Below are 18,143 nucleotides of genomic sequence, written 5' to 3'. Positions count from 1 at the left end.
AAAATCAGTAATTCCTCTCCTTTGGCCAGCAAGAACGCTTTGCATAGGACTAATGGAATGTCAGTTCCTTTGTATCGTGGTGATATGTGAATGCTGAGCACGAATAGCGGCCTGTCACCCTTCCTCCTCGGCAGTATTTCAAAGGGTGTCTGTCGGATGTCTGTGTTCTGCAATACTTGTTGTCTGTGTCTAAGACTCCGGTGTACTAGGTGGCCGTGTTGGGATGAGGCCTGTCGGCCGGTCCTACCTCATTGTACAGAGTCTAACCTGGTTGTTTTATCGGAGTGTTCGTCTCTTGGAGAGCTATGAAGTCTGGTATGTCTTGCGTGTTGTGTTGGATGTGAAGCTGCAGGTGCCGCCGCTTACTGTGGCAGCTCCTGAAGTTGCACTGCCATACTGTTAGGGTTGTTCGTGGAGCCTTGTTGCTTTGTTTTCGGTAAGAGGAAGAGAGACAATTTAGGAAGAAGAGAGGAAATTTAGTAGATATGAAGATGAAAGACTAGAGATGGACTATCATCAAAATGTGTGAATGGTCTTTGTTCCTTAAGGCAAGGTCACGGAGATTCGCAAGGGGCGGTGGCTTCTTCATCCTGTGGCTAACAAAGGATCCACTACTTGGCAACTAACGCTGTAGGTGAATCCTACTTTGAAGCTGCAAGGCTGGCCGCATCAGGTGAAAATTGCTCGAGAGTTAGCCCTGGTGGTCAATCCGGGTAGAGGACACTTCGGATGAGGTGCCACGGCAAGGGCTGTACCACACGCGAGTGCCGTGTTCCAGGATTCGGAACTTGGCGCTGGTTTGAAAAGGAAGAGCGGCGCTGCGTGCGAACACACTCTAATTCAGCTGGTGCTACAGGTTGTGCGGAACTAGAACGACGCTGTGGAGACCTTTGCACAGAAGGAAGGCCAAACTCCTTTAGAGATGCCGCCATCAGGCTCTCATGGTGATAATGTGAAGGCAGAATTGATTGCACCAAGCAAAACTCGACACGTTTTAAGAAAGTGTGCAACCCTACGTCGTAGGACGATATTAGAAATGTGGCAGATTTGCCAGCAAAGCCCGAGGAAGAGTAGAAAGACGCCTTGAAGGTCATTGAAGGTGCAGCCTATTTCTAAAGAAATAAGCCCCCTAAGAGGAAGCCACAGTCACGAATAAAGACCAGGTACATGGGCAGGTAGGAAACCAAAGACTAAAGTAATGCTGACACATTACCAACATGGCCGACGTTTAAGCCGCGGCCGAACCTCTTGGCCGATTAGTGGCAGGTGTAAAAGTCATAGATGTAGATTCCAAATCAATAGAATTTGCGCGACTTGTCAGGTATGGTGTATTAGTGATGCAGTTTCAATAAATGCAGTGATCAGTGCATTTAGGCTGCGAAACAACTCTACAGAGGAATTGGAGGGAAACAACATGCATGTAAATGGAAGTGTAAATACCAAGCCTGCAGCTGCATTACATTGGGGGCCAACAATTGGTGCTAAGTATTCCTAGCGTGAAGCAAAGTGGGTTCAAGTTAATATTTCACTTGGTATAGCCAGGCAAAATAAGAAAGATCTAGGGGCGCGAAGACCCTATGTCATATCTATAGTCTTGCCTCCAAGCGATTTCGATTAAGCTGTGTTGCAAGAGACAAATGCCGAAACTTAGGAAAAGGCAGATCGTATGGTGGCTAATTTGTGTATTTGTTGGTCGTTCTGTTATAATATAAGGAGTTTAATATAAGGAGTATAATATAAGTGATATAAGGAGTGCATTTTTTCTTGTTTTCCAGTACCCTTTAGCGTGTAGTATATATTTAAGCACTGGATGCCGGAACAGCTCGCTGTGACTTTTTCGAATGCCTTGAAAGTTGAGCAATTTCGAGAAAAATTTACCTTTCAGGTAGATTTCAATTGTGAATGTCCCGCGACTGGCTGATTCTCTTTTAATGCTCGTTATGACAAGAGGGCAGTTATGCTGAAGAACTAGGTGATGCAGTAGAATTCAGAAGAGAATGGCCATGTTTTAAGCAATGGATTCAAAACTAGATTTACACATTCTCTGGGTGGAATCAATGCTAGACTGAGTAAGATTTATATTTTAGTTCACCTTATTCCTACGTTTACTGACTGAGGCGAGGAGCAGCTTCAGTTAAGTGACCATTCTCTGATAGCAGTAATTTTTTAACGAAACAAAAAGAACGCTGCTCAGCTGCGTTCTCTAAAGATTCAGATAGGAACTATTGAATGACTAATGTTTTGTAACGCACAGAGCTGACGAACTCAAAAGCCCTACTTGCGGATTATTCCGTAAGTTTAGTCATGAGATTATTTTAAAGTATCTATCAAAGTGAAAGCCTTAGAATGAAGCAACACACACTGCTACAGCAATATAAAAATGAAACGGAACTTTTTAAGCAGCAGCATTGTCCGACAACGATGGAAACTATTATGCATGGAAAGCTCACAAACATTGGAGCGATTAAGCACCAGCTAGAACCCGTTGATTGTCGGATGTGTACCGTCGTAGTGATAAGAGCGAGAGGATAAAACATGTGCTCTGCTGAAATCACCCACAGCTTGCAATTGCGGACGACAGAAGTTATGCTTGTCAAAAGGAAGTCAACAAATTGCCGTATAACCATGAGATTGAATGCAGTTCTAATATTATACCACGAGAATTGGTGGATGATTTTGATGCACTTTTAGGTAGCTGGAATTCTCGGAACTTACTTTTAGGTAAGTTGGAATCAAGCAATTGGTTATAGGCACTTAGGCCACACGTTGCAGATGACGTGAAAGAACATCTTGAAAAGCCAATTGACATCCGCGAATTAGAAACCGCAATAGCTGACTTGGCATCCAGAAAGGCACCAGGACTTTATGGGAAGAGTGGTGCTATTCCACAAGCTACTTAAGGACCGTCTGCATCAGGCATTGTTTCTAATTTGGCGGAAGCGTATGATGTACCGAATATACCGCCTTCGTTCATCTCATCGTATACTGTACTGATGCCACCAATAGAAGACCTTGGTCGCCGACGGTTGGTGGAGAGTCATCGTCTAACAGGTCTCACCCCACCGATAAGAAAGTTTGAACGTAAGCTTCAACGAGCCATCTACGAAGTGTTATGCAGCTGCTAGACAGACCGCATGAAACCGGTGGTATAAAAGGCGTTCATTTGATGCAAATACCTATGTTGCTGCAAGAATTTTGGCATGTTGTGATCCCCTTGCTGATGGGGTTGTTTTGGCGCAACTTGCAAATACCATTGGCCGCGTATCCGGCGAATCTCATTTCACATCCTTTGTATATGAACATTGTACGGGTAATTTATGAAGGTGCAAAATTGCTCTATGGGAATTGTCATATCACAAGAAGCCAACGAACACTGACACCAGGGACAACATAGGGAAAATTACTTGTGCTTATTAAATGAAAGAAAGAAACGATAAATTAATGGAAACGAAAGTGGATGAAAAAACAACTTGCCGCACATTGGAAACGATCCCACAACCTTCGCGTTTCGCGTGTGATGCTCTACCAATTGAGGTACCGCGGTGCCGTTTCCCCATCCACTTACTTGGGTATTGATGTTTACTAGTAGAACCCTGGGAGTGTTAGGCAGCGCCGCCCCTCACAAACCTTGGCGGTGGACGTGGAACATCCTTTCTGCCGCACGCGTCACGAGAACGTGATCTTTTTAGGTGAAGCCCTCCGGTCACTTAACCCACACATCCCACCTGAAGGCATCAATGTCGCCGCATTCCAAACCCCCGCTATGTAATGAACGAGAAGAAAGGGAGTTAACCAATAGGACCGATTTTTATTAGTGAAATCACAAGAACCAAACAAATACTGACACCAAGGACAACATAGGGGAAATTACATGCATTAATTAAACAAAATAAAAAAGAATAAATTAACGGAAATGAAAGTGGATGACAATACAACTTGCCGCAGGTAGAGAACGATCCCACAACTTTTGCATTTGGCGCACTTGTACTAATTGCACTGCACAAGTCGGTGTTAATTGTGAGGCGTCAGACATCGGGTATGAAAGTTGAAGTGAAATAAGAGAAGCTTCAGAAGAACCTGATTTCATGAGTCATGAACCTGAACAATGAGTCACGGAACAAATATGATATGAGTAACATTACGAGAAAGGTAGACTTTGGTATTGACTATACAAGAAAGGGGAATAGCCTGTAGTCAAGGTGACAGTAAGTCAAAGAACTCGAGTCCGGAAGGCGACGTAGTATATATGGCTGACAATCATATACCCCATTAGAGTTCTGGACGAGCCCCAATAAAGGAAAGTGCAAGTGATGATGGAGATGGTTTAAATAAATTAGTAACTTTGCAGGCATAAAATGACCCTAGTACTCGCAACACAGAGAGAGTTAGACATCACAGCGAAATGGTTTCCCGTGGAGTTAACAAAAAATGTTATTGATTTGTTGCTCAGGACTACTTCATAGATCTGCCATTCCAACTATTTCTAAACACTACAAATTTTATGAACCCTCCCCTTGTCTTTGTGTAAAAAAGCAAATAACAAAACATTTCAAACAGAGTCATATGGTAAAGTATGGTATTGCTCTAATCTACATTTGTGTTATTCTTCTGCGCGAGATGACAAGTATAAAAAATGACTGACTTAGATGTTGTACCTACTTGTAACTGTGTTTATTACTCTACAGCTAAGGTCTTAGCGGGAGTTCCACTAAACGAACCGTAGCGGAACTCTCATCAATAGGAACGGGCAGCCAGACGCCTCTTTTTATGCTATCGCTAGAAACACCGAGCAACGCATCCATGTGTGGACATCGGAACACACAACGATAGGCCTGCTTTGGTCGAATGGGCGCATCACACACGAGCATGTGTGAAATATAACTGAGTATATACACTTACTAAGTTTGGAAATAATAACGTATTTGAAGCAGCTATGGTCTAGCCAAGAAAATGCACCGGATTCAATGGAGGGCTTGGAATGTATCGCGAATATCTTATACACTGCCGGAACGGGTCACAAGGAATTACCTTATACTGCTTCGGCGTCTGCCATACATAATTTTCTCAGATTGGCGCGAATGTGGTGCGCTTTGTTACATAGATCAAGCGATAACATGAAGTTAGCGCGGCCCGTATGCAGATTTCTCCGTTCTCTTCCGACTGTGAACAAATAGGCGTGTATGGAGAGGTCGTTTCTGTATTTTCGTTTCCTTTTCAGCGGAGTGCGATGCTGATATTTTTTCCACCGGTATTGACAGTCTTTTTTTTAATTCAGCACTGTTAACTCACACGAGATGATAACTGTAGAAAGTACAATTTCTGAAGCAAATACTAGTACACATTCCTAAAGTCGCGGTACTGTAGTGAGAAATATTAAAAATACTGTCAGTGTATCCCTTTATCGAGCCTGTCAATTCAGTTAACTGCATTCAGAAAGCTATCACCGATGACGTTTTCTATCGGCAATTGATTGCGATTCGTGCACTCCATCACGTTGCATTTCTAACAGTGCAGACGGAGGCGCGAATCGGAGCCATGTTACCTAAGCACAAGAAGCAGAAGAAAGTTTAAGAAAGTATAAGGACGTGCAGGTGTTGGTATACACCACTGCGTCAGGTAATGTTTGTTCGCGGACTTAGATAACGAGTGGCTCTTAAGAAACCCCAGTTTCTGAAGTGGGATTTCTATGGATGGTCATCATAATCGGCGGCACATCCAACTACTAAAATTGTGTCGAAAGGATATAAATTAACAAGGAGGTCAGTATTTTAGGATTCATTTAGGCACTGTGTCCAGCAAGACGCAGCGCATTATAATGGCACTTGCAAAGTGAAAGGGTCTTAAGAACATCAATTGCATAATAAATATTTATCAAGGAAATAACACGTCACACAGGCAATTTTATATTCAATGCTATTGAATGGTGATATAACATAATTCGCGTATATGCCTTGGTAATGAATTATTGAATCTACAGAATTTCTGGCATAGTAATAGGGATCTCAGGTGCAGCTTTCTCATTATGGTGGGAGCAGCAACTTCCCTGCAAGCAATTTGATATTTGAATTTTTATTGATGCCATCACATTCCCCAACACAGCAGATGGGTGCCTCTATGACAACCAATGGTTTAAAAGAGGTGAGAATCATTCCAGTGCGGAACCTTGCCAGATGGTCCAATGTGATCAGAATGGGACCCTCACTATTCACACGTAAGTCTCTTGTGTGCCTCTCTGATAGTTATTAGATTACACACCATGATGGCGTAGGGGCATTGGCATTGTGGTGCTAAGCCCTAGGACGTGGGGTGAAATGTTGGCCAGGGCTGCCGCGTTTTGATGGGGGGGGGGGGGGAAATGCAATGACGCCCCACGTACAGTGCGTTGGCTGAACGGTAAGGGATCCTAGGTAGTCAAAATTATATCCGAATACCCCACTAAGGCGTGCCTCATACTCATATCGTGGTTACGGCAAGTAAAAGTAAATAATTTCGATTTCGGTTATTAGTCATTATTTCGTACATTTATTTCAAAAAGCCCGCACAGAAATCCGAGGCTCTAACAGCCGAGCTTCTCATTTTGTTTCCTTGACATTCAAGTGAACTGTAACTGACACATCTCTATAATCTTAATCGGCATTTCTTAACGCGCACTTCAAGTGAACTATGCGTTAGGGCGTTCCGACCTTTAGTAGCATTTGTTTTATTATTCCATCCGATTTGTTTAACTCTTTGCTGCAGCTGGCCTATCTTTGTTGTGTACTGTTTTCCTAAGAGAAAATGACTAGCGGGCGTCACGCAGGCTGCCAACCGTTACACACCAGCATTCGTAAAAAATTGATAAAAAGCACAGATCCCCTGACGCGGCAAGACAGTGACACTAACATCAAAGCTTTACGCTAATTAAAAGAAAAGGGCCCTTATGCTTATCGGCAATTGCAGGTATTACAATTATAGCTTGTTAATGAGAAATCCTTGAAGAGCTAACCTTATGACGAATCTCCACGCTATTGCAATTACCATTGAAGCAATGTAGCCGCACAATGTTCTGCTAAATTTTTCACATCCAAAACTCTTTTACTGTGTGGCCGAGTACTCGAATTTCCTACTGCAGACATCTACACTTTTCATGCAGCTCAAAGCTCCTCACTCCGTGATCCGTTGTCACAGATTGTCACAGACTGCCATAGCACCGACTTTCACAACGGTGGCATGATCAGCAGCGCCGGTCACTGCTAGTGCATGGGCTCTTGCGTAACAAAATGCTCCGTGCTGTCGTCTCCTTCAACGTTTAAACTATGATTGCCTCAAAATCACCGCAGGTCACCTGACGTCCAACACTGGGTGAGCGGCAACATGATGCGCATAAAGTCATCAGCCATGGCATCTAGCGCAGACCATGTGACATACAATACAGGGCGCGCACAAGTCGTGCGGGATCGGCAGTGCCAGCAGCGCATGCATCCCAGCACCTTAGGCAGCTCAGTCTCGCTAAGAGCAATGGCACGAAAGCATCGCGAGTGTGTGTATAATTGATCTTGTAACTAATGTGCATAAGACAAGATTACGAATGTAGATAGAGTGGAGGACACGCATTATCAAAATCTAAATTATAATTTAGATTATGAGCAATCAACTGATGAAGTATTATTTGTGCATACCGTCACTATGTTGCTGACCAGCGCGTAATATCTCACGTGTCGATACGCGCAAAAACAAAGTGGCGTTCTTGCAGCGTACTACGTAAGAGTGCTGTAAGCTTGGCGTACTACGTACGACCATGGTACATGAGTCTATAGTTACCTGGCGGGATGAGGAATTTAAAGAGAGAAACATAATTACTGACAGAAACAAGAATCCCTGTTGTTCTTGATTATTTCTTTTTCGGTGGCTACATCATTACTTTTTTCTATATCATCTTCGCAGAAATAATGTTGTTGCAAAAATCGTTCTCCTTAATGAATAAATTGCACATAACCAGGTCACTGACATGAGATGTCTTGCGCGATTATCATCACTGGTGCTTTTTCTTCTCCATCTTCTTCTGTGGCTGTCGAGGCATCACACAGTGCTTTTCATATCTTTAGTATTTTTTAGTTGCAAAACTTCGAATAATTACTTTTATTTTTCTAAAACTGGTCTATTTATACAGCCATTGGTTTATTTAGTGTTTATGATCTGTTATCTGGTACTATCGTCTTTATTTCTGTTGTTTCTGTCTTTATTTATAACCTCGTTTTCCTGAGGAGTGTGCAGGCGCCGTAACTCTCCCAATGGTATTTTACAACATGCTTCTTACCCTCTCTGTTTTTTGCCAATTGTCAACTTTTACAAAGCAACTTGTTAATCTGTTTTAAAGCAATTTTATACGCTTTCAAATGGAACTATATTGCGCATTTGAATTGAATATGCTTCGCTACATGAGTTCTCATTGAGATATCTCTACAAAATATTTAGTAAGCAGTACATCAAGTTCTATAAATAAACACACTCCGATATAACTCTTATCCGAGAAACATTCATGCTCATGAAGCTATCCTTTGATTCACGTACTCTGCACTAAGCTCAAACAACTGTGATACATACCATAAACAAATACAAAATAACGTTTTAAGAATAAATGAAAATAATATTACTCTGATACCTAACCACAATGCACCACAGGACACTGCCAAGGTATACGAAGGAATGTGCTTCGACGGTGCTTGCTGGTAATGAAAATGGCACGTCAAATACATGTTTGGTGTCGTTAAGGGATGGCACTAGTTTTGCTGGCTTGTCGTTTTTTTTGTTTACGTAGGGTTTCTGTGGGAAAATGATGAATTCACGCCAGTAAGGGGCTTTAAATTTGTTGCGAGCTTTAATCTTCCCAATGATTATTGACGAGCTTTCATAGAACATGATGCTCACAAATGTGAAATTTTTTCTTCGTGTTCTCTATCGCCAGCTAACTTTCCACCGCGGTGACGTGTGTCGTGTGCACAAGCAGACGGCACGCAGACTTTGTGTGCGAAGTTGATCGCTAAATGATTCTTACCTTGTTCAGGCCTAGTGAAATGCTCTTTTGTGACCGAGACGGCGTTTCAAACAACAAACGCCCTGCATTGTGGTCTGGTATGTGATTTATTCATTTTCTTTCTTTTTTCAATCTATGCTTGAATATCCGCACTCATTTGAAGGAGCACAATGTGACTCTGTTCTTTGCGAGAGAGTACCGTTAAATAAATCAATGTATTTCGAGAAATTCAAGTGGCTTAAAACTTTTGAGTTGGAACTTAATATTTTCCTGAAGTACATCATGATAATTCTTGCTATGACGTTATTCGCCTATAACACACACACTCGCTGGCCCTGAATAAAAATAAATACTGGCTTACAGAAGTCACTAGAGAATCAAGGAGTATCGAACTCATCAAACAACCATTTAAAAGTAGTCTTTGCCCACAACTCCTGTTCTAAAGTTTCAGATGAATACAACGTGCTGTCTCCACTAAAGCGAAAAATGATCGACAGGACCATGCGGGTGAAAACAGGGCTCTATATAAGGCGACAATCCATGCTGCCTGATAGATTCGCACGCTCAATGCGAAGACATGGGATCGTGTCCCAAGCGATACATACACGGATGTTAGTTGCCTCGAGGCGGCGGCCGCGAGTCCTACCTTTAGCGTTTTGACAAACAGTTTCCGCTGTCGTCGAGTGATGTGTGCTCATGTTTTCCTGTGCGCTCGCGACACCGTGCTGCCTAATTTAGTTAAAATGCGTTGACAAGCTAGTTCGTTTGAATCCATGATAGAATGTGTAAGCGTGATTGAACTATTATTTGCTATCGCAATTGGTGCTTCGCCTTTCCGTAAGAAGTGCGAAATTTTATTTTATATAGTCTTTATACTCTTGACGTGGCACCACCACCATTGCTGCACCGAAACATGCCCAACGACGAAAGCTCTAAGCCACATGTTTAGTCAGTCAGATGTCTGGGACATGACGTGCAGAATGACGCATGTTCTAGGCACCTATTTTGACAATGAGAATCTTCGGTGACAATGGGAACCGTCGGCAGAACACCTTGCCATTTCCAGTGTTTGGACGCATCATAGCTTGCTCCGCCGAAGGTGTTTCGGTGGCTGCGTCTGGCGCCGGTGTAAAGGGTTGCAGTCCGCTTGCCGGCCACAAGTTTGCCCCTCCCAAGTTGCAATCAGACGAAACAAGGAAGCCATGTGTTTTCCTGCATTGGGACGGGAGAGGAAGACCATAGTGGATCGAGCACTTTCGCTCGCCACTTGAAGAACTGAGTGTGACCAAAGCGGCGAGTGGCATCGGGCCGTACCGAATGAGTCCTGTTTGGGCGTTCAAGCTCCGTGCCTCTGCAGCGAAAAATCACCTCTTGAGCAGCGGCAGAATTAGGGTAAAACAGCGATACTACGCTGTAATGGATCTTGTGAAGCTGGAGATAACTGTAAAGGTACGCTGGGTTAAGTTTGAAGTGCCCAGCGAGGCTCTACGTACAGTTCTTAGCGAGTTATACGATGTGAAAGACGTCAAGCTAGAGGAGTGCAGCGCCAAGATTTGAACAGGCCGATTCTACCACGCGCGTCGCTCGTATGACCCTTCGTGAGAGCTTCACCGCGGATGAGTTGCCGGATCTGTTTAAGTTCCAACGAGCCGCAGTTTTGGTAGTGCCGCCAGGCAGAGCACCTACTTGCCCGGGTTTTCGGACGAAGGGGCACATTCGCCGCGACTGTCGAATGCCGCGCTGCAGTAAATGTCGTGCTTTCGGTCACGAATGCCAGGATTGCGTGTGCACCTATGCCACGGTGATTGGCGCTACTTCACTGCGTCAGGAAACACTTGATATAATGGATGAAGTAGAAGCAGGAGAGGCAGCGTCACCTTCTGGGAAAGGAAATATCGAAGAAAATGGGTACACCAAAGGCGTCGCAAGCAGAACGCTAGCCGCGCAGTAGCATGTAGAAATGCATTGCATGGAAAAGAGGTTTATAAATTGGTGGCCATAGGATCCTCGGAAGAGTCGCTTACTACGTCTCAGAAAACAACGGGTTTGGAAGCTGCAGTAAGAGAAGGCGAATGCAGTGAGACAGACAGCAGTGCGGCTACTGAAGTAGCCTGAGATGAAAGATCTGCGAAGGTGGAGAAATGCTGCGTCGGGAGTGACTCGGGAACATTGGTGAAGATGGACGTGGAGCCAGCAATCGCGAAGCGACACCGTGAGGAGGATGGCGCGGTGACAGAATGTGGGCAGCGTCAGACCTAAAGCGAGTGGAAATATGGCAACAGGAAAGAAAGGGAAGTAAGTTCCCCAAGCCGTAGCGGCGTCATTGCCTCGCGGTAGTCGCTTTGGCCAGTGAACGTTGCTCACTGTCGCACTCGCCGGTAAGCACCTAGCTACCGCTGTTCTCTTGCTACCATTATGGCGACATTACTGCACCGCTTCATGCAGCCACTCTGTATGTGCGCGGATTTGGCACCAGGCGCAAATAGTATAAGCTGAAACGCCTGGCACGCGAATTTGAAGTTGATGTGTTTGCAATTCAAGAAACACAAGTGGAGAGTGAGCCATACCGATGACATGCTTGCACCCTTTAGAATATATTAGAATGCGTGTGTAAGTCATGCGGTTGGAACCTCCGCAGGATGTTGCCTACTGCCTAAGAATTCAGTCGGCATTGTTCCAGAAAATGTAGTGTTCTGTGGTAGGGGAAGGCTTGTGAGCTGCAGCTTCAAGTATTGATGCCGAGCTCCACCAGTGGAAATGCGGGCGCCACCGTTCTCATAACGTGGCATGAGGGATCATGTGGACACAGCGGCCGCGTCGGGTGCTTCGGAAGCGCCGAAGCGAACTGAAATCTAAAGCCCAGGCTGCGCTGGCGTTCTGGATTAAGTGGTGAGGCTTTACCGCCTTGGGTGACTGCGTGAGAACATTAGAAAGTACTATAATAAGTAGGGGTTGACTTTGGAAGCGTACAGCATGGTAGGTTACTGCTCGGTGCCGCAGAGCCGGACGCACGCAAATGAGTCCGTTGTCAGCCTTATTCACACGTAGCCGCAGGACAAGGAGCTGCGTGAAGCTTGGCTCGCGGAACTTGGAACCGGCAGACAGCCGTCGGCTACCACTCGGGTATGCCGGAGGCACAGACACGAGGAAGATTTCTGCTATGGCACCGGGACTGCGGTGTTCGGTGAGTTGCAGAAAACGCGCACTGAGACGCTCGCCCGCTCCCGCTGCCTAATGTCATGACTTGTTGATGCTGGATACTGGCAAGTTCGCTGGAACAGAAAGGGAGCGGCAAAACTCACAATAAAAAAAGACATGGCACATGGTCATGTTTGTGTTATGAATCAATTCACTGAATTACGAAAAATAAGCAGAGGGAAATCGCGCGCTGAGAAGACCGACAAGCATACAGTGAGACGCAGCTTGAGAAATAGTATTGAAATGTCCAAGAATTTCGAAGATAAAAGAAAGATTGAATCGTCGCGACGGAACATCACAGTCGCTGTATGCGTCGAAGTCTCTATAATGAAATCATTTTTGAACACTTCTGATAGGATCCACGCAACCATAGTTGCTAGTGTACTGTTAAATGCTGAAATGCTGTGGCATAAAGCTCCCGGCAGGGTGCGAAAGCGCGCTCACAGCGAAAGGGAAACATTGTGCGAGGACATGCATGCAGATGCGCAGTCGGTAGCTGCGAACCTGCGCGATGAGCATTGAGGCTTCATTCTGTTATGCTCCATTTGATTATACGGACAGCCCACTATAAATACATATTTCACATAGCTTACTCTCAGCGTTTACCATCTTTCACACAAGAAGCCGGTGCGGGAGACTCCATCGCGGCGACCGCGCGCAGTAGCGTTCACTGTACGTATTCCGTGAAGAGATGGCGTATGTAAAGGATTCTGTGCTTTCAGTGTGCCCAAAATTAATATATCGACAGTCAAAGACTTCCCTCGTTTTCAGAGTACTTAAATAAATGTCCAGGAGGGTTGCCGCGTGGTGTTTTCATTGAGCGCCGTAAGCGAAACCTATGAGGTGGGCACCGCGTGATCCCTCATATTACGCAATGGAGGCGCTTCCAACAGATGGCGACTCCGTACATCCTCTCCCCCTATGTTAAATGTGCTTTCCCAGCGGTTTGTGCTAATGATACGACAGAGCCGAAAGACAGTCTGCATTTCTTGTAAAATATCTCAGGTTTGTTGGAATGTGATAGGTTAGTGTTAATTCATGGTGATTTCAATTGTGTTTGTTAAATTAATGACTGTTCTGGCGAGTTACGTGTTATTGATGCCCGTGCTGTGTTCTTGAGTGAGATGATCGGGAATTTCCAGATGTTCAATGTGGCCCACACAACAGTCAGTGGAAAACGTCGATATTTTAGGTGTTTCCAGGGTATTAGCCATGCAGGGGTCGACCGAGCTTATGTTACTTCAAAACTGGCTTCATATTGTGAAAACTGTGTTGTTTACCACGTTTCATTCAGTGACAACAGTTTGGTGATCTTTGGGATACAGTACAAAAAGAAAAGGAGCATTGAATGGGAGCGTTCGAAGTGTAATGCAGGTCTGCTAAAGTATGAGAAGTTTGTCGACGACACGGTGAGGGAAGTTAAACGTTTGATTCATCAGCAGAAACAAGACGAATTTGATGAATGGAAAAACACTTTCACATAACATTCAGGTGAAATTAATAGAAAGAGGAAGCCAGTTGAAATTTTTGATGCGAATGGAAAAAAGATGCCTGCGTTCCCATCTGGAACCTTTAGTTTAAGAAGGAACAGATAATCCTGGGTCAAGCATAAATGAAGTGAAAGAAAGAAAGACAACATTAGAGGCTATAGAGCTAAAAATGCAAAGGTGTAATGGTTCGTGGTAGATCCGAGGAACTTCTTGTAGGGGAGACACCAACAAAGCTTGCCCTTTCAGACAAGAAAACCTATACACGAGGCAAAGAAATAGCCGAAACTGAATTAGCATGCACTATGGCTGGAGACCAAAATTCAATTTATATAGCTTTCCTGGATTACTTTAGAAATCTCTTTGTATATCGAAAGCCTAAGGATCCAAACTTTTAAAGAGATGTCTCACCTGAAGTACCACAATAAAACAGCGGACAAACCACCTCATGAGAAACAAAAATCGATGTCAAGGAAGTGGAGAGGGCTATAGACGACCTCAATAACGGAAAATTGTCTGGTCCTGACGGATTAAAAGCTGCCTTCTACAAGGCTTTTAGGCCGCAATTCGAACTGATCCTGCAGCATGTATTTACTGAAGCTTTGCAAACAGGGCGATTAGCACACTCGTCCGTGCGAGCACACGCGGTGCTGATTCCGAATGTGTTGACGATGCTGAGTTTCAGTAGGTACAAGGCTAAAAGCTGATGACGTTAACAAATGTGGAGTACGAACAGTTATGCAAGTTTTGGTTGCCAGTTTGCAAGGCCCCAATAAATATATAGTAGTCCCACATCAGACTTGCGGCATTAAAGGCAGAATCATTTTTACAAATATTTAGGTGGCAAATGCATTCTGGAATAATGTTATACTCATTTAGAAAGAGCAGCGATGATGGAAGTGGATTTTTGAAAGGCCATTGACAAGGTGTGTCATTAGTTTCATTGTAGAATATTGGAGCATTTTGGCTTGGGTTCTGTATTATGCGAATGAGTTCAAATGGGATATCAAAACTGCACGACTAGCCTTGTTGTGAATTGAAGTGGAAGCCTGTTGAATAGGCACAAGAACTTGGGATTATGTCTCGGTGCACGCATCAGGCACCAACGGTCTTTGAGAACATGCAGTAGAGCAGAGTACCCAACACATACCTGGGTGTTCCACTAGATAGGTATGGAGCGAATACATGGTTTTGAGAGCAGAAAACGCACGAAATGCGAACGAAAACGTTAGGCTGGATGGGGCGAAATTTATCCATATTTGCTCGAGCAACCATACGTAACGTTTTCTTAGTAGCTAAAATATGGTATGTCCTCCAAGTGCTCGATTGCATAAGGGCCATTATCCAGCGAGTTCACAGAGATCTTTACACATTTGTCTGGAATTCCAAGTACCACCGAACATTGCGCACTAATCCTCTCCGTGAGGTCAAGGAGGGGGCCTTGAGATCAAGCTACTTGTTCTTAACAAAGATGACCAGCAGGTTTTTGTTCCTAATAGATCAGCAAGATCATTTTATACGTGATGCTAACAGTAGCCGTACAAAAATTTGTCGTCTTCACCACAGAAAGTGGTCCGTATAGGGTATCCAGTTACCGATGCGAAGTTGTATCATCCTATATTTTTCTTATCAGCAGGTTTTATATGGAGTCCTTAAGCAATGCGCCCAAGAAGCACCTCAGAATGAATTTGGAAGACACTGTCCTTCTGGTTCCCCTGTATACATCAATTTATCAGACGAAATTAGAATAACGATGTTCTGAAATGTGGCAAGAATATCTCTATACCTGCATGGGTCCAAGCGTCTTCCTTTAAGATTCACACGAACACACTGCCAGTAATACCTTTGATCGAACGACGAGGTACGTTTCTGCCGTGGGGAACTGTTTTTGTGCAGGCAACGTCTCTTGTATTTTTTTTCACTGCCAACCAGATGCATCCGATCCAACTGTTCACCCCCCTCTCCTATCATCATTTCTTACTCTCCCCCGTCAGCTAGCGTTCGCACGTGTATTACGGTTATGGGGGAGAGTACCATCTGGGTGGCGCCTCATGACGGAAGTCGGAGGAAGCCAGACAGAGGCAGGGACAGAGCTCGTGCCGCTTTTCCATCGGAACGGCAGCGGCGCGCTCTCCGTCACACGTGATGCAAGAAGCCGTGCCGTCTGGATAGCGCCGAATCGCGGCAGCTCACTGAAGTAAAGAGCACCGACGGCTCCCATTGGCGAGCGAGCGATGTACTGGCACTGAAAAAATAGACTAGGCGATGGTGCAGGAAAGCAGACACAGTTAAGCATGTGCTCATTGACTGCTGGAACGCTGTCTTCTATTGTAATGTCCTTCAAAGGACGCTGTAGATGCAATAGATGCACACGGAATAAGATTCCTGCCCGTTCAAGGAAATAGCGTCCCTTATGATGTATTTATGCTTCTCGGTTTTATAGGATATGAAGCTCATGAACGGATTTCCAAAATGCTGATTCCCAAGCTGAATCGGTTAACGCTCATTTTTTTTTTGAGAATGTCATGAAACTCAGGGGTGTGCTGAAACACCAAGGCACTTAAGAGGAAGGGTTTCAAATCTGGGAGGCCTTTACAGAAGTGAAAGTGCACAAGTAAATGTAACTGGCCTTAAGCAAGCCGGCGAATTTTTTCTAAATATCTACCGTGGCGTCGGGGAATCATCCTTGCCTCCCATCCTAGAGACATGGGTCGGATTCCTACCCAGACCAAAATTTACCTCATTTTCTTTTCAAAAGCATTAAGTTCATTTGTTTACAGGAATCTACTTCACCAATTTATCAATTCAAGAATGTTATGATTTCGTTTCATTTTTTGCCGTCGGCCATTTTCGACCACCGGCGACGCCGTATATTTCACGTAAGGGGGCATAGTAATGTTTTCATCTTAAAATTAACGGATCACACGCACTGTGAGCTTCGATGTGCGTGAAGGTTACAGCGATGTTTGGTTTGAATGAGGCATATTAGCATTGATGTGGACAGTGGCTGTTGAGATTATTCAACGTTTAGTCCAACTCGACAATAGAGAGTTATGTTAAGGTTCCTAGAGAGGGTTGATTATTTCCATTGACTTACATATCAAATCACATCGTGGCAGAAGTATTAAACTTTAATTGAATTATGGGTCTGCACATGCCAGAACCACAATCTGATTATGAGGTGTGCCATAGTGGTGGACTCCTGATTTATTTTGACACCGTGGTGTTTTTTACCCTGTCCTTAAATCTAAGTGCACGAGCGTTTTTTTTTTATTTCGACAACTTCAAAATGCAGCTGGTGCGGTGGAGATAAAACCAGAAAGGTCGAGCAAGACCATAGCCGCCAGTTATCGCGGCGCACACAGAGCTGCTGATTTGATGCTTTATCGCTTCCGTAGTGTTGGCTAGACTCTACGCTGCTCGCTAATGCTGCTCTACCTCTGTACGCCCTGTGAAAGTTGTCCTCCTGACATATTTGCATGGTATTTATTAGTCAGAAATATCAGAAACGTTCTGCACCGTACCTGGAACTTAAAATTCTCCCGTTTACCCGCAACCACTATCATGTGCACAGAGTGATAATTTTCAAGCTTTATGGAATATTTAGAAATAGCCTGTGGCATATAGCATAATCATTGTTCGTGAGCAGAAATATTACAGCGATAGCATTGAGGAGCCCGTGCCGCACAAAGTCCAGCTTCCGACGTCGTTTCTGTGTTTTTCAAACTACAGATACCCAGGGCCTCCTTGTGACACAATGAAATTACTGAACTAATTGACTTTCTAAAGCCGAAACACGAGGAAAAATCGTAAACGATGACTTACACAGAAACTACAGACATAATGGCTCTTGGAATGTAATTTGACTATACAAGAAAACATAATTCTGTTACCCTGAAACCTATAGAAACCCTTTTCCAGTGTTTCTACCATTCACAAGCCATCTGCGGCGTTTGCCATTTGCGCGCCCCGGCGGCGGGTGTTTCGGAGGCCACAGAGCTGCGCGCCCGGTTCCTTGCAAAACCTGAGCGTGCGCTCGCCTCCGTCACATTGCTACATACGCAAGAGGTCGTGTTTCCAGCAGAATGCCCACCTTCGTTCATAGCGTTCGCGGCCAGCATTTCCCGGTAAACGTCGCGGCTACATACGTTCCAGTTGCCAGGATGTGTGAGAAGCAGTGAGGAATCCTTGAAAGCTGTCGTGTTCGAGTCTTAAAGGCGGTGCTTAAGCATTGTCCAAATTTTCGAAGAGGCGCACTTCATGAGCACGGTAAATCGAAACACATATTTACCTAATTACTAGAAATTCCATAAGTATCTTGTAAATAATTGCTTTACCGCACTTATTAGAACATACAGATTCTGAGCAGGCAAGACGTAACCACTTGATAAAAAATGTCTGGGATGACAGCAGTTTTAAGATATTATTTCCAAAAGTGTGCAATA

General features: G+C 44.4%; 2 protein-coding genes across 11 annotated transcripts in view; one reads left to right on the top strand and one right to left on the bottom strand.

Annotated features, from left to right (window-relative positions):
• Positions 1-18,143, bottom strand: part of LOC142590280 (uncharacterized) — a 153,905-nt gene that overhangs the window by 62,795 nt on the left and 72,967 nt on the right. The window lies entirely within an intron of this gene.
• Positions 1-18,143, top strand: part of LOC142590279 (uncharacterized) — a 147,146-nt gene that overhangs the window by 127,790 nt on the left and 1,213 nt on the right. For 7 of the 9 annotated variants that reach the window (XM_075702266.1, XM_075702264.1, XM_075702263.1 and 4 more), the window contains one exon: positions 6,100-6,211. In XM_075702266.1, the coding sequence (XP_075558381.1) occupies positions 6,100-6,211 (112 nt within the window). The remainder of the gene's footprint in view (positions 1-6,099; positions 6,212-18,143) is intronic. The other 2 variants (XM_075702269.1, XM_075702267.1) reach the window with 1 other exon arrangement.

Source organism: Dermacentor variabilis, chromosome 8 (assembly GCF_050947875.1).
Source record: "Dermacentor variabilis isolate Ectoservices chromosome 8, ASM5094787v1, whole genome shotgun sequence".
Lineage (NCBI taxonomy): Eukaryota > Metazoa > Arthropoda > Arachnida > Ixodida > Ixodidae > Dermacentor > Dermacentor variabilis.
This window is presented reverse-complemented; position numbering and strand designations above follow the sequence as displayed.